This window comes from Anas platyrhynchos, chromosome 5, assembly GCF_047663525.1.
Source record: "Anas platyrhynchos isolate ZD024472 breed Pekin duck chromosome 5, IASCAAS_PekinDuck_T2T, whole genome shotgun sequence".
Classification (NCBI taxonomy): Eukaryota; Metazoa; Chordata; class Aves; order Anseriformes; family Anatidae; genus Anas; species Anas platyrhynchos.
In genome coordinates this window covers 60,532,622-60,554,807 of record NC_092591.1, presented here as the reverse complement: position 1 = coordinate 60,554,807, position 22,186 = coordinate 60,532,622, and the positions used below count along the sequence as shown (strand labels likewise).

Genomic DNA, 22,186 nt, shown 5'->3' with positions numbered 1-22,186 from the left:
CCGGTCGAGCCCGGCCCCACACGCCGAGGGGACCTCGGCGTGTGGGGCCGGGCTCGGTCGGTGGCGGCCTCGGGGGCGCCCCCCGCCAGGTTTTACCTCAGGTTTACCTCAGGTTTACCTCAGGTTTACTTCAGGGAAGGGCGGCGCGGGCGGTTCCCCCCTCCCCCCCGCCAAAGACGTTTCTGTCAGTGTTTGTCTCAGGGCGCCGCGATGGCGGGTCGGGAGCGGGAGCTGAGGGGGGAAGGGGGTCGGGGGAAGCTCTGTGAGGTGAAATCTTCTTCAGAAAGGAAAAAAAAAAAAGGTTTGGGGTTCCTGCGGTTTGCCCATGCGTTGTGCGGTGAGCTTCTGGCTAATGAGAGATTCGGGCAGGGAGTGGGAAGAAACTTGCCTGAAGGGGCCGAGGCTGGGGGTGTAATGGTTAAAGAGACCTGGGGGTAAAGGGCTCGTTCCCACTCATGAAATCTGCTGTTCAGCCCTACTAAAGACAGGTTTTTCCGAACCAAAGAGCTGATGGACTGACGTGATACGTCTTTGGGTCAAGATCGTTTATCTAAAAACACTCCGATGTTGTTGTCATGCTGTTTAAATATCAATATTCTCCATCATGTTTACTTGCTCTAATTTAAGTATTTTCTTTCTATTTCAGCCTAGGCACCAAAGCTGTAGGTTTGCTAAAGCATCCTGGCATATTCTGGATAACGTTTTTAGCCAGGTGAGGAGGTTGGAATCAACTTTTACCACCACCAGCTGCGAACTGTAGCCTACCTAAGGGATATCAGAATTAGTGTTTTCTACACAATCATTCTGAGGTCTCTAAGCAGGCATTGTAGGGCTTGTAATTAATTGCTCACTGTTATTTGAGGCTATTTCCACTACTACTATTTGCTATGACTAGTTGCGTGTCCTTGGACACTTAACGTTCTTCCTGACAGGATTGATTTCCCAATACTCCACTTTTTCTCTTGTTCTGGGTCACCTTTCTTGCTGCTTTGATAAATAATACTGAAATGACAACAAGGTGTCCTGGAACCTGGCTGCCAGGCTGCTGAACTTGCCCAAAGATACTTCTCTGTATTGTCTTCTCTGCTGGACACTGTGTGTGTTCTTGCTGTGAATATGCCACCTGCACCAAACAAAACAAAAGGCTAAAATTTAAATGCTCCAAGTACATGGTTTGTATATACAATTTAACTTTAAAGATGATCTTTTGTACTTTAATTTTTAGAAAGAAATCTGAAACGTTACTTCTGAAAAGTGCAGTTCTCCACCTGAGGGCAGCTCCAGCATTTCCGAAGTGATCATAAAGAGGCTCTGCACCATCAGGTAGTAGTACTTGCTGGTAGCACGTCATTCTATTACAGAGATGGAAATAGACATGCCTTTGCTGCAATTTTTTTCTTACTTTTCTCTCGATGTTGTCTTATTCTGTACCTCTTCCTCCAGAGGGCGGCAACTACGTGAGTGTAGAATGAAAAAAATGCATTAAGGTGGCAGTGTGTTTTAAAGCACATGTATCAGCAAGGTGAATTGCCTCCTGGGCTGGTGCTAGGAATGACCTGTGCAGCCTACTGCAGCAAGGAGTGCTGCATGAACATGTTCACCCTGTTGGTTTTAGGAATCCTGAACTCTATAGTGCTAGAAGGGTGTTTCCTTGTTTCCCCTTCTGTTCTTTATTGGGGCTGTCATCTTCCACTTACGTTCTTTTCCTTCGCCATTTCCTATCCAGCAGTTGTTAGCTTAGATAGAACAGGAAAGCAAGTGGCTTCTGCTGGAGGATTTCTAAAGCAGAACAAAAAGAAGCCCTGTCTTTGTGGATCAAGTGACAGATACTTAAAGGAGAAAAGTGACAGATCTTTGGTGTGAGCCAACATATTTGTGTTAAGAGCTGCTGAGCAAATTGGGCTCACAGGAACAAACCCACACTTGAAGGCTGTAGTGTGGAATCATGCGGGGTACATTTTGTCCACCCATGAAATAGTTTTTACATTTCAAAACTTTTTTTCTTCTGCTTTTCCCTAATTTAAAGACTACCAAGAAGATATTACTATAGCTATAAACTTAAAATTTGTTTGGCACCTGTGTAAGTAGACCTTTGTTTCAAGGGTTATGTAGTGCTAGCCTAACCTGAGCTAAGCCTCTCAAATGCCCTCGCTGTATGAGCAGGGAAACAGAGCAGAGCTCAGAGCTGGCCAGTCAGAATTGCAGGGGAAGGCATGAGCAGAGCTGGAAGAGGGCTAACGTAGCAGGCACACTGTGCTTCTTGGCCTTCCAAGAAAACAGCACTCCCGTAGAAATGAGTGCACCAGGATGAAGTGGCTGTGGTGAGATAAGGGGATAAAGACAAAAAGATGTTTGTGTAGTGGAAGCCTTTATAGAAGGCAGCAGGGTGCAACAAGCCATGGTTGCATTGCCAGGGGCAGCCTATCCTGCCGACATCCTGGGGACTGAGCCAAGCCCTGTGCTAGAGGAGAAATAGGGTCTGGATGTGACAGCTCCCCATCCTCACGTGGCTGCTCTTGGGCTGTCTTCTTCTCATCTAGTGCAACACTTTGCTTAGTAACGTGGTATTGCCGTGCTTTGTATGTTCGTGAGCCTGATTCAACAGGGACTTCTGGACCAGCCAACCCGAAGTAGCAGGTTTAATGACTCAGGAACAGCAGCGAGCCTTCCACCTTCTCTGACTTTACACCTCCCACCACTGAATAATCTTTTTAGATATGGCTTCTGCTCCCTGTTGAGACGCCAAGCCTTTGGAGTTAGGGAGCACAAACTCTCTGGGATTTGGCCCCACATAAACAGATAAAAATACACCGAGGAAACATAAAATATCTTCTGTCCAAGTGGCAGCTAAGAGGCCTCTGCGTTCACACATTTATCTGGTGGTGTGATGCCGTGAAAAAGATGTATAATCTTTGGCTACCAACCAACTCTCATACCCTGCTGTCCTGCAGTGATGCCTTATGAAATGTAAGCCCCATTTACAATGGAAACCTACCTCCAATTACAAAGTCACTTGCGCTTTGCAATCATGTTTTATAACTTCAAGATCTAATATGGTCTTCCAAAAATCATGATGCGCTGTGTCTTTTGCTCCCTTGCAGCCCTTTCCAGGTAAGTCCTGTGGAGTGGTGATTTCCTAAGTCTTTATGGGATGAGTTCTTGCATTAGGCTGGTGCTGGGCAGCTAGGAGGCAGCACACGCAGTGGCTGCAGTAGGAACCTATTTGGCGCTCACTGTGCCCTTCTGCTGCTCTGGAAGGATACAGTCACCTGTGTCGAATTTCTCCTTTCCTAGCTTTCACAAGATGCCTGGTGTCTCAGGGTGAACATACACTGATACTGGGGCAGCTATTTTTTCTTTAAAGCTACTCAGCAAAACAATTCCCAGACGTCTCCAGCTACCCCTGTTCTCTCTTTAGCTGGCCGTGACAAGCGTTTATGCATTTTATCTGCGTGAACAGATTTTCCGTCTGCACTTTAACCAGGAGTGTAGCACGAGCTACACTCTCCTGGTGGTCAACCGCTCTCTGGCCCGAGTTTAATGCCCTTAGGTGTTGTGCAAGTGACAGCATCACAGAATCATCTCGGTTGGAAAAGGCCTTCAAGGTCACCGAGCCCAACCTGAGCTACTCAGTCCCATCACTAAACTGTTTCCCCCCCGGAGAAGTGGTAACACTGCTTAAACAGCAGCAGTTCTTCTCTCCTCTGCTTTCTGCTGCAGTGCTAGAAGAGAAGTAACGCATTAAAAATATCTGGTACCCCATGAGAACATGGAGATGTCTGCCTCTAGGAACTAAATTCTTAAAAATAGATTTCAAATTAATTTAGCTGGCTAAAGAGAGGAGAAAAAAAAACAAAACACCACAAAGTACTTTCCCCAAATGCTTTGAGTTCTTCAAATAGGGGAAGGCAAAAAGGGATGTGAAAGAAAATGCTATAAAAAGAATACCAGTGAAAAATTGATCTTAATCTTCCACTGGGTCACTGACGTTCTCACTGCTTAGTCATTAATTACTCCTAGAATGATTGCCACAGTTAATTGATTGGACGGGAATAAGTAGTTGTCCAGCTAAATTAGGATAATTTCAGTGCTTAAAAGTTATCTTATATGTGGGTGAGGATCACAGTGAATCTAGAAACAGCGTGACAGTGGGTGAATTATGTCAAATTAGGAGAGAATGAGTCGAGGCCCCGTGGCTCTGAGCTACAGGACAAGGTTTAATACCTTTTGTTTACCAGACTTGGAAGGATAATTTCTAGATGAATTGTTGTTGTCTGCAGCGCTTTGGAAATAGTGTGCATTAAATACTGATACGTTATCACAGCCTCCGGCCTCTTCCCTTCCTCACTATGTGGGAGGGAGTCTGGCCCTCGGGAATCAATACGTGATTCAGCTGGGGGAGAGGCAAGGCAGCCTAAGAAAGACTAAGGGAGTTAGGGTGCGATTAATTTCTTAGAGGTATTAAAGAAGAGACCAAGAGACACAAGCAGTATCAATAAACTGCAATAAAAAGTTTTATAGACTTTATATTTAGATATTAAAGCTTTACATAGTCATATGATTAAAAGAGATACAGGCTTTCCAGAAATACCTTTGGTATATAATTTCTTTCTGCATTAGTCAGTAATAAGCATTATCCACAGCAGGGCTACGATGCGTAAAAAATAACATGGTAATAAAATGACAAGAGAGATTTATGAGTTACACAGAAAGTCCATGCTGGCTAGGTTTTTGTTTGACGTGTATCCTCTCGTATTTCATACATGAGGTTCTGTTAACCATATTTCAGGATTCTTTGGCAGCAAAATAAAAAAAAATAGTACTATACAAAAGAGGAGAGTACATGGATAATTCATTAATACTTTAGATGGAGAAATAGCTCATTTTATTAAAAAAGGAAAACCTCTGTTTTATTATGAAATAGTATTTATTTACAGGTATTTTACACTTTTAGAAAATAGGTAATACAATTTTACTTTAAAATGCTTATTTTTACTACTTATCTGCTTGTACAAAAGAAGCAAATACACTGTCTTCTCGTTCTAGCAGAACCTCAGGCTTGTCGTATTCCAAAATAACCCCTCTCTTCATGACAATAACCAAATCTGCATTCAGGATCGTGTGCACGCGGTGCTGAAAACAAATAAAATGCCAGTTCAGTGTACCTACCACATGCACATTTCAGGATAAGACAGCCTTCCAGAAATTAATCTTCCCATCAAGTTTGATTAAGATGACTTTATCCTGCCTTACATCCTGATTTACTCTGCAAATATTGCAGCCAAATACAAAGATCAAGATCCATGTAGATATTCAAATACACATATAAGGCAGCCAGGAGGAGTGGGAACAGGGCAAGCATATGGGTTACTGCTCTCAAGTACTCTCCCAGTCCCAGAGTGCTTCTAGATCAAGGGTTTTCCTGAGCCCGGAGTGGTTTGTCCATTTGTAAAGCTGAAGGGATGTCTCTCCTAAGACCTTGCCCATGTTTCCCCTTGAATTTTCATAAAGATTTTCCATCCACATCCCTTGGAAAGATTTTCCATCCACATCCCTGCCCTGGCACCCCCATAGTAAAGAGTTTCCTACGTCCAGACAACCTCTCCTGCCCTTTGCAGTTGGTGCCCATTGCCTCTTGTTCTGGCACTGGGCACCACTGAAAAGAGCCTGGAAAAAAGTCATGCCCCCTCCTGCCTCACTGTTTTGCAGACCTCTCTCTTACATTTCCTTACATTGTCCTTTTTCAAGGCAGAAGAGGCCTGGTTTACTCAGCTGCTCCCCTTCAGGAGCAGCTCCACACCTCTGATCATCCCTGCTGCTGCAATTCTCAACGTTATTCAGTTGCAATGTGTCGATCTGAGGATGAAGGGGCTGGAACTACAAACAGTATTCAAGGTATGTGCAAACTATGAATTTATACAGCGTATGATATTTTCCCCCCCTTTTTTTTCTTCTTTATCCTTTTTCAAGTAAGCCCTAACATTTGATTAACTTACTTGATTGGGAAGAAACCTCCCCAGTTTCTTCCACAGTGAATACTACAAATAATTCATTTAGTTTTTCTGCAATATCTTTCTCTTTCCCGTGTGTTCCTTTCATGTACTCAACATCAAATGGCCCTACAAACCAATGGGTTTCTTGCTCCTGATGTGCTTAAGGGATTCGCTATCATTTTTAATGCCTTCTTGCTTTCATATGCTTTTTTTTTTGTTTTGTTGGCCTGCCTTATTGCAATTGCTATGTACTGTTATCTGTTATGTAATAATGCTTTTGATCATTTCTGTTTTCTTCATTTGGCTAGGAGTTCAGGTTTTACAAGAATGTCTCCTTGGTTCTCATAGCCTTCTTTATTTGTTTAGCCATATCTGCTTCTTTCTACCCTTACTCAAGCCTGTCCTAATAAAAAGCATGCATTGGCTCTAGGAGTTTTGAAGAAAATCCTTCAGTAATTTTCATGATCCCCATCATATCATTTGCTTCCTTTTTTTCTTTTTTTTTTTTTAAAGTAAATTATAGCAAGCCTCCTCATTTTACAGAATTCCACTTTTTAAAGGTGAGTGTAACTGCACTGCATTTCTTGGTCTGTATTACTCCTGCAGGGATACTTAATCTCAGAATGCTATGGTGCCTGTTACACAATAACTCTTCACCCATAAGGTTCTCAATCTGATTTTGGGCACTCTCAGGATCAAAACAAGTCTTCCATTTCCTTCTGTGGCTTTCTAGCCAAGTGTTCTATAAAATAATCACTGATGGCATCTACAAGTCACACGGCTGCTGCAGTCTCTATGTGACATTTATCCAGACCACAGGCAGGGGGAGGGGACCGAAATGTCACATTCCTGTTATACTCACTGCCCTTGTCGGAGCACAATCAGTGCTGCCATCCTGGTAGAGTAACATAGATGGTAACATAGACCCAATACTACTTTTGTTCCTAAGGACAAACAACAAATGTTCTTTCTACCAAAGAACATTTCAAATACAAACCCACCTTCTGCATTTCAATTTTACTCCAAAATGCTGTTTGCTTGAATTGTGTGGTTTAAAACTAAGAGAACGAAAGGCTAATAAACAAAACTTCCTCAGCCCATCCCTAAACAAAAAGATACGCAAATGCAAAATGCAGTGCAACTCAGTATTTTCATGCAGAGAAACAAGGAAATTTTGTGCTTATTATTCCTTTGCTTTTCTTGCAAAGACACAATGAATGGATACCATGAGGTAAATCAGGTTTTCTGTTAGACTGCTGCTAAGTGTAAAGGAAAAGATGCTGTACTATTCTTGACCATACATTTTTGGCATTATGCTTGATCTTTAAATAGTAAGAAGCAAAATTACTGTATTTCAGCTCCCTGAGATGTGTATTTTTACAAAATAGAGGACAATGAGATGTATTACTTCTGACATATCTGTCAAGTCAACTGCTTTGATTCAGGTCAATAAACAGTTTTATTTATAAATACTTGAGATCTTTGTGTTATCATTTCAAGAAATGATAACACAATTCAGTCACTGTCAACAGGGATGGAGTGGTTTTTAGAAGTCAGTAAAATTCTCCTTCATTTGTTTAAATACTGAAACAAAATTGCTCTATCCTGTGACAAACTAATCACGTAATTTTACTCTTTCTTAGTTAAATCATTATTTTAGCTTGAGAAAACTTATATTTCACAATAGTCAAAGTTGCGTTATATTAGAAATTAGCCTAAAATGGGTAAACGAAAATAGAGCACAAACTCGTATGCCTTTGCAGGTAATCAGAATTAGCACCCAGCAGCACATTTAGGAAACTGTTTTTATGTATCTTTAAATAAGAAAGTAGTTTAGAATGGAAAAGAAAGCTTAAACACTGCAACGAAAAAAAAAAAAGATTAATGGCCAAATTCACAGAGACTGTACTTACTGCTATTGTAACCACAGTACGGTCAGCAAACGCAGTCATGACTACCTTCTGGAGGATGTTCTCCTACAAAAAGGAAACCATTTGTTGCTTTTCATAGAACAGAAGTTACCCAGTAGGCACACAGATACTCTGAAGAAGGCTTAAATAACCACCGATTATTACATCCTTTGTTGCAGAAATGAAAAATCAACCCCATATCAGAACTTAAGTCAGTGGTCCCCAGTTAGCCCTGCTTGCTCCTGCCACCTGCGTTGCCTCTGGGCTTCTGTGCCATTGTGCTGTGTGCTCATGAGCTGCACTCTGGCTCCCAAAGCCCCACGATCCTGATCTCAGTTTTACAGTTTAGTAAATTAAAGACAAATTCAGGGAGCTGCCAGGCTGCATGCTTGCTGACACCTCTGCAGTACATTCTTCGCTCTGCTGGAAGTCCAGGCATGTCCCCGCACACTGGGGACTTCTAATCCCATGGGGTGGCAGGGATAAGCATGGGAGTGTGCTGATCCTGGCATATTTAACAGCGAAGGAGATTTTATGATAGTTTTAACGTGTAGTTCTCACTCAAGCAGTACTCATCCATTCCTGTTTAGGAAACATGTTGTGTACCAGACTGCTTACAAGCCACTAGCACAGACACCTTCGTTTGCTGTCATCTGTTCTTTAGACACATATCCCAAGGGATGAACCATATCCTTACTACATCAAAATTCAAAATGCGTTTTAACTGGGCTGTGTACAGTGTAATTCCCAACTGTGCTGACATTTACCACACTAACATTTTACAGAATTAAAAATCATAACTGTTTTAATAACTGCCCTCCAATTACATTATTCACTCATAGGCTACTGTCATCATGAAGAACACCGAAACATTTCTCATAACAACATAACCAAGTAAAAAATCCTAAGAACGTACTGTTCTGTTTGGCTAAAATCCAGGCAGTGTGCTATTATTGTGTGGTTTAACCTCTGTCTAGCAATTTCAGGCAATTAATGCAATAAACCAGTATGTCTTTGTTTATGTCTTTGACCCTGCTTTCAAGACTTCCAACTTCCTGACTTGTCCTGTCCACCATGCTGGGCAAACTTGTCTGCTTGCCAGTTTACCCTTCAGTGACCATTGCAGCTGACCTTCCAAAGCTTTGTTTGCTTTAGGAAATCAAACTGCCAATGAAAATAACACACTTCATTTTCCTTAAGCAAACAATGCCATAATAACTTTTAAATATTTTTTTTTTCTGGGAATTTAAGAGCACTTTAGACTAGTTTGCAATGATGCACAACTACTTGGACTTACAAACAAGTCTACAATAAATATTGTATAAGCGTGTTACAGCACAGACAATCATCTTCTCCAGTTTTCTTTTCCTATTAACATTTGTCTCCCCCTCAAAGAAAAAAAGAAATTGGAAACATTCCAAACTCACCGTTGCCATGTCAATGGATGCTGTGGCTTCGTCCATGATGAAGATGCTGGTCTTCCGCACAAAGGCCCTTGCTAAGCAGAAGAGCTGCCTTTGGCCCTGGCTAAAATTTTCACCCCCTTCTGTAACGATAGCGTCTGGAAAGGATACAGCAAAAACATCATTTGTGAGGTGTGGATGAGAGGGATGGATCAGAGCGGAGCATCTCTCTCGCCTTCAGCATAAAGATTTTCAAAGTAACATTTCCTACCCTCTGAAGCTGCTGATGGCCCAGTTTTGTCTCCTTATATCTGCTGCTCAAAATAACCAGCAATTCTCTCGCTATGTTCTTTATACCTACTAGACATCAAAGTAGCTAAGGATGTTCAAGAGCGAGTGTCTCTGAGATGCGTGCAGTCTAGGGCACTGCATCACCGTCCAAGGGGCAGCCATCATTTCTTTACTCTCAGGCTTTCTAACTTAGCATTTTAAGGGGCTGTGGTTTTCGGTTTTGTGTGTGTGCATCTTCATTGGCAAGTTTTTGCTTGCTTTTGCATAACCAAATAATTCATACCTTTAAACTTTCATTCCCCCTTTGAATTCCTCTCTATGCAATGGAATATCGCAAAATGCAGAAGAACATATTCTAGATAACACCTGACTTGCTGACGTCTTATCTGAGTTCACCAGACTCATGAGCCACAATAAATCATAGCAAAGACATACTGAAATAAAACCATTTTACCATTAATTTGAAACAGAAACAGGATTATGCCCTGCGGGTGCAGTTGGTAAGGGAATTCGATGGATCTAGCGCCTTTGCCTGCAGGCAAGCACTTTTTGTCACCTCCCATAAACCTCAGAGGGTTTCCCTTCAGCAACTGCCTTTTAATAAATAGGCAGTGTGAAACGCTGTTCTGTTGTGAACAGCAGATGTGATCTTCGCAAGAAGGAAGTCTCATTACCTAGGCCCCCAGGTAGCGCTTTCACCACATGCTTGAGCTGTGCTATTTCCAGTGCTTCCCACAGCATGCTGTCAGTGCACTTCTTCTCCGGGTCCAAGTTAAACCTACAGTTAGATGCAATTCAAGACAATTAATTAGTATCAACCTCTGCAATGTATTTCTTCTTTTGGTGTGCCCAGAAACAAACCCACTAATAACAGGAATCACACACTAATGACCTGCCATCTCTTCCTGGTATAAATCCACTGAATTTAGCAGACTTGGGCAGCGTTTAACATCTCTCATTCTGCCATCTCTCCTTTTAAATCCACTGTGTCCCTTTGCCCCTTAGTGACAAGGAAGTGCTAAACAGAAGAGTCAAGCTTCATAATGACTTATGAAATGCAAGTCTTCACTACGACTGAACAGATCTTGGATTTATGAACAGATGAATGTTATTTGTGCTTGCTGGGGCCCCAAATTGATAGCAATGAATCTCATATCATATTAATACACAGAATGATCATCAGAAATAAAAGATTCAGTGGTATGGGACACTGTTTTTAATGCTTACTGCTACTGTATGTGCTCTGAGTAACCAATGATGGCCCTGAAATAAATTTTTGAATAGGTAAATTATTAAAACAAAGGCACACAGTCACCTTGTCATCTGACATAAATGAATCATGCTTTATTCAGGGAAGTTCAGGAGATAATCTTGGGATCTGTATTAGTTTCAAGTCAGCAAACTGCAGAAACCTCTATCATTTTCAGTGAACTCTAATGACTTTTCTTATAGAAACCATAGCTGCAGGTGATGAAACTGTACTGAAGATTATACATGTACTGTTCCTTTCTAAGGTAAGTGACACTGAGATAGGGAGTGACATTTATTGGAAACCACGGAGCTTTTTTCCATGGTTTTTACTACATCATCTTCTCAAAGAAGAAGGTAGAGGTGGAAAAAAAAAGTAAAGCATAAACAAGGCGTTTGATCTCATAGATGAAAGAATATCTCAAAGACTAGAAAAGCAACAGAGGATAGAGGCTCCAAGATGAAACACTCTAGAAGTCCTGCAGTACTTCTCATGTAGTTCTGCTGCTTCCTCTTTTTCTACTTTTTTAATTTTTATTTATTTTATTCATTATTATTATTATTTTGAGTCTGCATTTTCTCCATCTCATTTTTTAAGGCAGACAGAAGCGAAAACACATAGGAGAAAAACGGTTTCAGTAAGTGCAGAGTGGGTGTTTGATGGGGTGTTTGTTGGTGGGCTAAACTGACAACCCAGTCCTGACGCAGTGGTTCTGCTCCCTGGTTCCTTCTGCTGACAGCGTGCTGCCCAGGCGCAGGCACTGGGAAGGAGCACCCCACTAGTGGCAGGTGGAAAGCACAGACAGAAAGCAGCGATCCTGCCTACTCCAACTGAGGCAACCAAAACCAAACAGTTTGCATCAGCAGTTTTGTAAAAGTCATGACGTGGGATGATGCAGATCGTCATTATTTTTCTATTGCTAGGGCTCAGTGCTTACCGGATTGTTCCGCTGAATAAAATAGGATCTTGGAGAATGATTGACAGCCTGGATCTCAACGTCTGTAAGGGGAGCTTGGCGATATCTATACCATCAATGATAATTCTTCCTATTCAAAAGAAAATGGAGAGTCTGCTGGACTGTTTATCATGCCACACAGCTGCTGGCAAAGACATGGCTCACTTTCAGCTTGCAATACATTACAGCAGGAACAGGCCTTGAATTGCAAATCCCTTTATTCACTAATGAAACAAGTTTTGTTTGGCACAATTGGCACAATTCTCCAAAGACTAAGGCTCAGCTGTGAAGAATGTGAGGTAGACCTGTACTATGTTAAGGAATGGTTAGACACACCACTTATCTGCTTGACCATTAATAAAAATGTAGCAAACAACAAGGTAAGAGGTTACTTTGATTAAGGACTTGTTACCAAGGGAAACGGTCATTTCAGAAAGCCAAATTACTGTTGAGCACTTTGAAAGTTTATCTTCAAGTACAACTGTCTGGCTTTGTCATCCCCAGTGGAGGAGTCTTCCAGACCCAGTGAATCCTCTCTATGCCTTGTGTGCAGATCCTTGCTTATCCTTGAACGCTTTTCTCCTTTTATACTTTGCTCCTACTGCTGTGATTTAGCAGCACAAAAGGCTGTCTCCTGTCACTCCTGAACTCTTGCTTCTGTTATGTAGAGTGAGAATTTTTATTGATCCAGCGAGTCAATGGCACAGCTGTTAGATGACACCGTACTTAAACAAGGCCAGAGAGCATCTCTCCGATTCAAGAAGTGCACTTCAAAGCTGCTGCTATTCAGGAAAGGAGTATCAACGCACCTTCAGGAGCTAAGCTTGAGCAACACAAAAAAGTGTAATCTTACCCTCAAAAGTGTCAACCATTCTGAAAAATGCAAGAGAGAAGGAGGATTTTCCACTGCCTGTTCGGCCGCAGATCCCGATCTGTGACACAGAAAGAAGATGAACATCAGGTGAGTGGAAATGGACAGTGTTTGTATTCGACATTTAGGATGGAGATACTATTCAAATCTACGTGATCATCCCGCACTCCTGACAGTTCAGTCAAACTGTACTGGCCATAACAGCATCCCAAATTACAGTCTTTGTCTTTAAAGGTCTGAGCATTTAGGGATAAATCAAGGCCAGTCCTATGTACAGAAACAAGCAGAGAGTGACACGGAGGAGCAGCAGGAGGGCTGGTCAGTGCGGTCAGCAAAGCTTAGGATCTGGAATTGGCCTTGTTGAGCAGGAAGGACACAGGCAAACAGGATTAGGGAGGAGAAAAACTGATAGAACAGAGACACAACCAGGCAGAAGAGCAAAGATGGGAATAACTGCAGGGGAGCCACATGGGAATGATGGAAAGTAGATCTAACATAAGGGGTCATTGTCACTTCTTTCATCACTGTGTGCTGACAGCAGAGTGCTGGGATACTAAGAAGTGGTGTGTAGTTCTAACTTCACATTGTAACAGACTCCTAAGCACAACAAACTAAAAAACCCACAGATCCCTCTCCACTGCAATACATTCTTTTAGAGAAAAAAAATCTGTAATTCAGTCATTAAAATATAATATTGGTTTTTTTTTATTTTTTTTTTCCTTAGTCTGTGGTTTCTATGATAAGCTAGTCTATAAAGCTTTTCAAAATCAATTCAGTTATTTACCTTTTGTCCTGGAGAAATGTGGGCATTGACATGCTTCAGCACTGGCTTTAAGTTGCTGTCATATCGGACACTCAGGTTCTGGATTTGGATCTCGCCTCTGTCTGGCCAGTTCTGGGGAATCTGCGAGGAAGCTGTACCAGGAGCACAGAAGAACAAATACAACCACCCTCTCGTGATGAATTCATCATCTCATTAAGTAATTTACTGAGTTATTCATGGTAATAGACTGCAAAATCATTAGTATTTCAGCAAGCTCTCTCTGCATGCTGCACAAAACTGCACTTACAAAGGAGCCCTTCATAATTTTCAGCTTCTGTTTTGAGAAGGCCATGGATTCTTTTCACTGCACCCAGCTGGATCTCCATATCAGCCAGGTTACGAACCATCCAATTCAGATAGTTAGACACCTGATGTAAAGCAAACAAACTCCTAAATTCCAGGTTTTTAGCAGTTTGCATCATTCGACCAGCATGCACCTTATATTCCCGAACACTTGTTCAGCCTTAGTAAGCTGAAGTCATGAAAGAACTGTGTGGTACACATCAACAGGGTGACAGCAATGACTTCAGGTTACATTTCCTGACTGCAAAGCACAGAGAGATTGATACTATGGAGATCTACCAACAGCAAAGAGGAAAGAAAACAGTAAGACAAGCAGAAAGACATCGTTTGGTAACTAAAAAGGTTTGACAATCTGGAATGATGTATTTGGTCATAATTATGACTGATGCACTGAAACAATATTGTTATTCACAATGGAAGACGTTATAAAAATATGATGCAACTTGGCAATATGTGGATGACATAGTTGAACTACTGCTTCTGTGAATATTTTATCTAGAAAATGAAAAAGAGTACTCTCAAATATGTCAACCACTGAATGGAAATTGAAGTTAACACTTGGTTTCAGTGATGTTACGGTACCCATGGATAGATACACAGACACCTTCGATCTTCGTGTTCATCTTTGCGCCCTGAAGAATTACAAAAAAATGTTTGGGAGAGACAAGAAGGGTCCTGAGATTCTTACCATAAGAGCATAGGTTAGTCCCAAGCCTACAAGTCCTGAAGAGAGTGTTTTATACAGGCAACTGGTAATAGAAGTGACAGCTGCTATGAGTACCACACATGCTCCAATGTACTCCTGAAGGAATATGAACAAGCTCCATCACTGTAAGTCTACAAATGATCAAAATGTTCTCATAACTTTGCATACCAAAACCCAAACCCATTGCACAGTTTGAAAATAGAGGCAGAAGACACTACATAACTCCTCTGACCCTGCAGTTGCTTCTGGGTGGCTCCCATCACATTTATTCAGACAAGCTGCTCTTGCACAGCACGTAACTACTAGTTGGATTGTGTCTACTAAGGATGGACTTTTGTCACTTTAATTAAAATCTTTAGTGATTTCACTTCTCAAAGACAAGACTTTGAGTAAAATTATGTAACAGACTAGAAAATGAACTTTGTTGGAGGGAAGTTGTTATTCTGCTATGTTTGTACTGTTTTGTGACACAGGTATTAGAATTTGAGACTTCAGATCATCTGTGACTGAACATGTAAGACTAGTAAAATCTGATTATGTTCACTAGCAGAATTCAAGTAGCAAAAGACATCAGCTAACATGGAGTCCAAAATGAGGTGGAGTAACACAAACTGTGACTTACTCTGAGCGCACATAAAAAGAGCCCACATTACCATTAGCAGCAGTACTGCACCTGTAGCTATCAAAGCCTGGTACAAACGTCATCATCTACAAGATAAAACTCTTTGACTGAATTTCAAATAATTATATTTATTAAATATTATTTTATGCCAGTCCATTTTTCTAAGCATTCTGAGGAAATGAGCAACTGAGTATGTTTAGCATCCTTCAGATGACCCAAAACAGGCAAAAACCTGTCTGCATCCTTCTGCTTATTAAGGGAGCTTCTGCGATGTTGAAATGTTCCTGGGGGACTGACAACACAAAGGCCTGCAGTGACTAACAGTCTCACAAATGCATTCTGGCTGGCAACACAGCCAGAGCAACTCTCCGATCGCTCCTCCATGCACAAAGGAAGAAATATGACCTTTAATAATTATTCCTGTCTTGGAGGAACAGTTGCAGGCTACAGGAAAAATTCATACTGCATTCAGTTTTCTGGATGGTTTGGGCATATGATCAGTACAGATATCTATCTATCTATCTATCTATCTATCCATCCATCCATCCATCCATCCATCCATGGCAAAGGTATAGCCTCAGAACACAGATGAGGCTGGATAACTATGGGTAAATTCATCAGATTGCTTGGAATGAAGTTAAATCAATTCACAGTGTATACAAAAAAAAATAAATAATACTTGCCATGCGAACTTCTAGCCATCGATTAGCAGCTGTAAGGAAAAGGGAAGCAATGTTGTTGGAATCTGTGTATTCAAGAAGCTTTTGTCGAAATTTAGCTTCATACCTGAAAGAAGAAAAAACAAACAAACAAAAACAACAGAAAACAGTCAGGCCTTAGAATATTGGAAAAATAATATTTAATTCTGGGGGGCCTGTGTTCATGGGGAGTTTGACACAGGTTTAAGTCAGCCTGTCAGTAGTTCGGAGTGACATTGCTCACAGATTTGTATTAGACACATGTAAAGTGCCCTCAGAAGTAAAAGGAAGTTATTGTGCTGATGAAACTCTGTGTAGGACTTCTGATTCACAGGGGGCAGTTTCTAATTGCTTTTTACTACGTACTAACTGTAAGAAAGACAAATCAAACCAAACCAAACCAAAAACCAAGAGAAGCAACACATGCGTGTACTTGTGAAAAGAAGTATTAGCACGTGCAGAACGTAGTTCCTCTTCTCAGTTTATCATATAAGCTAAGGTTTTAAAATGTATACTACTGTAGTGCCTAGAAATTGTAACCATTTTAAAAGCATAAACTCAGAGTACCTCTGGTAATGGCAGCCCTAGTGTTAATTACATGTTTGTCCTTCTTACTAATGACTGGAGCCCTTTGGAAAACAAAAGGCCAAGCATACGGTGCAACAAAAAGTAACAGAGTGGAAAGAACCATTTTTTTTTTTCTTCACAAATGAGCTAGCCACAAAACACAACATAAGATTAATGGTAAAAACTTCTGTTTACAGTTTATTATAGAGGATCTGCACCCACTTATACTCATGATAAAAACTGCATGAATGAATTCTGCCTTGAACATAACAGATAAGGAAAGTGATTCCCAGCTACATGTATTTAGACTGAGATCTTGGCAGGCATACAAGTCACTCCTTTAGCTGAGCCTATTTATTTGTACAGGTGTGAATTAATGTGATGTTAATAAAGTGTGTCAATAATTATGCCTAATAATAAAGGAGAAGGGTGGCACAGAAACCTTTTTCAGGGTAGCAACAGAAGCTCGAAGGCCTGAAGATCTAATTTATGCACCCAGAAGCTTGCCCTTTCCCCCCTCTATTACGTTAGAAAATTTAAAAGAACTTGTTAACCTCTCTATAAACTTTGCCCTACTTACATCCTTTGATACTGTGCTTGCAGCAAGCAGTACTTATTTATAAACTCAGCTCCCTGTATACTGGTATGAAAGAAAGATGTGACAATGTTTTAATATGAACTACGCAGCTTAGAGATGCTTTCCGATTTGTCCACTACAAAGTATCTTAATCCTTCTTTTGAGTACAGTATAATAAAGTTCTGACATAAATCATTTATGCTTTTCAGAAGAGGAAGTGCAACTTTGTGGAAATAATTTAGCTGCTGACAACTCAGTTATGTGCCAAGACATAACAGCCATGTCTGCTGTATGCAATAGAAAATGGCTCTGAGAAGCCAGGGCTGGCTCTGACCATGCTGGTGTGTTTGCACGGCGTAGAATGGTTGCTCCTGAAAGTGATGCACTAGCATCACCCAGTGCAGAGCTAGCGATCCCTGCCTTTCCTCAGGACTAATTACTCTCCCATGTAGAAATGGCTGTACTGCTTCCAGAACCCATTCGGTCATGTTTAACTTTGGGATCTCCACACCATGAGACGTGACATGGTGTAGGTATGCCCTAAAGGATGCGAGGTATGCGCTATGAGTCAGGCATCAGCATGCACGTGGAAAGGCAGTGCAGGCAGAGTTACCACTGTTGGGGGGGTACTGCAGAAATATCAGTGTTTCTCTTCAGAAAACATCCCCAGATTACCAGTCTCTCCGAATACAACCCAGTCTGTGCAGAAACTTGCACATCTACATTTATCAATTACTTGGCACCAACCAGTACTTTCTGAAATGCCACAGAGCACCTGCAAACTATAAATCAGGCCTGGGCATCTGCGTGAGGTGTATTTATAGCTGCAGCAGTAGCTGTCTTTCTGATCTCCCTCTGGATTTTTTGGTACATTTCTTCCCTTATGCATTCTGAGTAAGTGCAGGATGGAGAATTGCCAAGAGTAAGGACACTTCAGGAACAACTGGCACCTCCTAACTGTACGACTAGATTCCTGAATTAGTGTTATTTTTAGGGATGCTCAAGCTAGCAAGTCTGAACTCCACTCCTGCTAATATGTTAGGCAGCTCAAAAGCTTCACAGTCCTAAAAATAGCTAGGTTACCAGCTGATGCAGGAGGCTGGCAGGCAGATGGAATACAGAACCTACTGAAAGCACGTAGCTGTTTGGGTCAGACGCATGGCTTAGTGCAGGGTTTTAGAAAAAAAGAGGCACTGAATACAATTCTTTGACAGAGGAATTCATCTGAAGGTGACAGGAAGAATCAAGAGGTCCAAATGGCTGAAAATATTAGCTAGATAGCATTAAGTATTATTATATTAAAAATTGAAAATATACAGCCGTAATACCCTAAAGATCCTTTTGATAAAGTAAAAGCTTATATGGGTAAATGAGAAAAGCAACAATTAAAATATAAATTAAGTATCTTTAAAAGTGAACACAGACATAGCTGCAAACTAGAGAATAATGTTGGCACTTAAGTTAAATGTATAATAATAGCAATTAAAATTGGAATTTTGCTGTTCTACCACTCTTTAGGCAGCTATCTTCAGCCAAAAAGAAACAAGATTTTACACCGGTTATTCTTTTATTGAGCTCCTGATATCCCAGTTGGAATTGTTTAAGAATAGTATAACTTTGTGCATGACTTCTATTATAAAATAAGATCTATAGGTTAAAAAGAATAAATATTCCTGTTTCACAGAGAGAACAGTAACAGTATTAACTGGCAGAATGTGTAGACATCTAGATGAGATGGGTGTGGAAGACAGTTGACTGCATTTGAGTCAACTGGAAAAGACGAGAATAGCACTAGTGCAAAGAAAGCATCTGGTTAGCTCAGCAGTACTGGTGTCAGTGTGACTGCCGTTTTTGTAACTCAGATCCACAACCCAGGCATGTCATCGGGTATTCGTAGGCTGCTCCTGTGATCTTATGTAGACAGAAAAATGAATCAAAACGGATGATAAAAGACCGTGTCTCCGAGTCACATATTTTCAAAACAGATATAAACAACCACATTTTCAGCTAGCAACCTGGAAAATAACTTAAGGTGTGCCTGTGGCTTCTGAAGTTGCTAGCCTGCACAGTTTATCTTACCAGGACATCGACCCATACACAAATTATTCTGGCATAACACGTTGCTGCATATTAGTTGTTCCATGGAAACTGTCCAAACACAAGGTCTGCCACACCGCATGCTGCGGTAATTGCAAGCCAATTTAGCTTCTTAAATCACATTTGCCCACAAAGTTTTTTTCAGGCTGCGTGCGACTGTGTGGAGATTTACTGCAGGGCAGCTGACACACATTAGTTTGTTGTCCTACAGTAACTCCTCTACATGCAAAATGCTTAGTGGTAAAGGTCCTTAGCATTTCACAGTTTCCATTACTAGTGCTTTTGGGACTGTGGATTTCCAGATGATCCAAATGACAGATTCTTGTAGCTACACACTCGCAGAACAGCCTCAGAGATGGATATTCAGAAGTGAGGTGATAGATGTTTTCTTATACAACTATACCTGAAGGCTCGGATGGTGGTCAGGCCTTCAACAGTCTCTGAGAAATGGGAGAGTAATGGTAGCTGCGTGCTGTCATCCAGCTGCTGCAGATCCCTGGAAAGGGTTATGAAAATAATTTTGTAAAAATCAGTCTTGTTGTGCAGTTATTCTCCCGGAGCAGTTTCAGAAAGTGAGAGGGAACAACATCAGCACTGTAATTATATATGTAACACTCAGATGCCTTGAAGGAAAGTGCTACAGGTCTCAGCAGGAAATGAAGTCCCCAGGAGGACTTTTCTGTTTAAATTTTAATGCACATGACCCTGGAGTTCTGAACAGGTCTTTTCCTTCACCGCCTTCCCTCCTTTCTCCTATATTACTATGTCTTACATTCAGTTGTTTATTCATTTAAACACGATTCTGGTTCTACGCTGAATATGAATTTAATGGGACAGCTCCAGTTAAGAAGAAGGCAGAATGCAAATTCCTCACTGTTCCTTCTCTGTCCTCAAATGACAGCACAACTTCACACTGAGCTAACAACAGAACTTACACACTCAGTAAATAAGAACCTGCACTGAACTTGCTCCTCAATTTCATGTTTTTCCATCAAATCACTGGAAGCACATGTTGGGTGAAATTCTATTTGGTCTCAAGTCCTTCTAGCAGCAAGTAGAATTGGTTGCAAAGACTCCCTCTTGATCAATGCAGAGATGAAGGAAAAAACGCAGTGTTGCTGCAAAGGCTTGTTGAGCACTACCATGTGGGGAGTAGCACAACCATAGGAGGAGAAACTCACAGATATGTCAGAAAATTTTCAACTTGTTAAAAACTCAAAGACTCCAAGAACAAGTGAGGATGTTCCTACATGCAGGAGCCACTGGGAACCATGGGCAGTACTACTAGCAGGGTAAGGTAATGCTCCATTCTCCAGCCTCTCTCCCTGGCTCTATAGACCTCTGTTTCCACCTGGATGGGCAGGTGGAACACCACGTTCTCTGCTCTGTCACCACATTTCCTTGGACGTGTCCATCATGCAGCCCTTGGGGAGGACAGAATATTTTGTATTTTTTGTTTCGTTATTTTTTGTTTGTTTTGTGTTCCATGAAATCTAAGAAACTTTGAACATGGACGAAGACCCTGCCCCTGCCTACCAGAAGGTTTGCTGGAAGAGCTGCAGACAGAAGGCACTTGTACAATGACATGTTTTCACTACAGTGGATTTGGCTTGCATTCAGACAGGGCCATGTCTTTGACAGGACCAAATGTAAAAATACATGTAAAGTTCCTTAGCACTGCAATTCTGCAACTGTGCATTGCAGACGTTTCAGTTCCCAGAAGGACAATGGTCTGTGCCCTTACCGTGATGCGACTCGGAAGTACTTCTGGATGAAGTAACACATGATTGCAAGGGGAACCAGGGCAATGAGAAACATCGGTGTGACGTATGAAATGACAGCAAGAGCAGATACACACAGCAAGGTGGAGCGACTCAAGCACTCCAGGGTAGCAGGGATATGCTAGATAGATAAAGAAGCACACAGAGAAATAAACGCATAACATATCAAGATATCAACTAACATTATTTCATGTACTGGTCTCCTAATAACACAAGGAAAAAAAAAGGATCTGAAACACTGAACACACAGGTCTGCTTCTGAATTGACTGCTGGCTTTGGGAAAGCAGTGCAGTCTGCGGTAAATATGGGCAATTAGAATTTTACTCATTAATATTTCAGACCTTTTTCTCATTTCATTTTCTCATATGTCTCAAATTAATATGTTTACCCACTCATTAAAAAAGTAGATGCTCTTAATTTGAGGATATTAATATTGATCTACTTTCTCTTCCCTTTTCACTGAGATTGAAAAAAATTAAGCAAGGCCCCTGCAGGGCATCTTAATCAAATAAGTGTTTTTTCCACTTATTATGTGCATTTAAAGATGAGGAATTCATCCTGAACCTAGAAAGTTGTGATGCAAACTGATATAATATTAAAAATTACAGATCATCAGTAAACTTCACTTCAGCAGCTTAAGAAATGAAAATCCAATCTTTCAAACTGAGAAAAATAAGATACCTTGGGAGCTTGAATTTTTTATTCAGTACCTGGTCAATGGTGTTGCAATCAGCTGAAAATCTGTTCAGTATACTTCCCAGAGGTGTTGTTTCAAAAAACCTGAAATGAGACAATGAACGGGAAAGGTTACAGTACTGACATGAAAATATTTTTTTTCTCTCTTTTAAGCTGTGCACTGTGCCACAGACACAATCAATCAATCAGTCAAGTTACTTATTTTTCGATGTTAACCATGGGTTTCCAATAAAATGGCAGTTTTACTGTACCCCAACAACAGCAAACATCGCCTCAGCTCCCTTTACTGCCTAAGAGCTGTAATCGTGTGATTTGCATAGAACAGAATACTTTCAGATTTGCAATCTGAACACTCTTCAGTTCATGAAAAGCACAAGCAAAATTCAATTGCAAGTCTTGCATTTTTCTGGGAACAGAAATGCATAAGAACAACTCCTGGCATAATACATTAAAAGGCCTTTCCTTTACATTTGCATATGCAAAACACAAACTTCATTATTGCTCTATAGTTAACTGTCCAATAGCTTATGCTGAATCTGAAGTTTGAAAAAAAAAAAAAAAAAAAAAAAAAAAGGAAGGTTTTTTAAAAAGCAATAAAATTCTCCATATTTATACTTCCTTCATGAATTCTGGGTCAAATATT

At 40.9% G+C, this 22,186-nt stretch overlaps 1 protein-coding gene and 1 long non-coding RNA gene across 2 annotated transcripts in view; one reads left to right on the top strand and one right to left on the bottom strand.

Moving 5' to 3' along the window:
* Positions 1-136: 136 nt before the first annotated feature.
* On the top strand, positions 137-17,165 carry LOC119717010 (uncharacterized). The gene is made up of 6 exons (XR_011809853.1): positions 137-337; positions 647-712; positions 1,226-1,323; positions 5,749-5,895; positions 11,770-12,762; positions 13,532-17,165. It is a non-coding gene; the product is annotated as an uncharacterized lncRNA (long non-coding RNA).
* Positions 4,491-22,186, bottom strand: part of ABCC8 (ATP binding cassette subfamily C member 8) — a 73,733-nt gene continuing 56,037 nt past the window's right edge. Inside the window, exons 27-39 of the mRNA XM_072039289.1 lie at positions 21,558-21,627; positions 20,810-20,967; positions 19,469-19,561; positions 15,810-15,912; positions 14,487-14,600; positions 13,743-13,863; positions 13,457-13,587; positions 12,655-12,733; positions 11,784-11,892; positions 10,272-10,375; positions 9,331-9,464; positions 7,907-7,969; positions 4,491-5,133 (exon numbers count right to left, since the gene is read on the bottom strand). Coding sequence (XP_071895390.1) covers positions 4,996-5,133; positions 7,907-7,969; positions 9,331-9,464; positions 10,272-10,375; positions 11,784-11,892; positions 12,655-12,733; positions 13,457-13,587; positions 13,743-13,863; positions 14,487-14,600; positions 15,810-15,912; positions 19,469-19,561; positions 20,810-20,967; positions 21,558-21,627 — 1,417 coding nt within the window. The 3' untranslated portion in view covers positions 4,491-4,995. The remainder of the gene's footprint in view (positions 5,134-7,906; positions 7,970-9,330; positions 9,465-10,271; positions 10,376-11,783; positions 11,893-12,654; positions 12,734-13,456; positions 13,588-13,742; positions 13,864-14,486; positions 14,601-15,809; positions 15,913-19,468; positions 19,562-20,809; positions 20,968-21,557; positions 21,628-22,186) is intronic.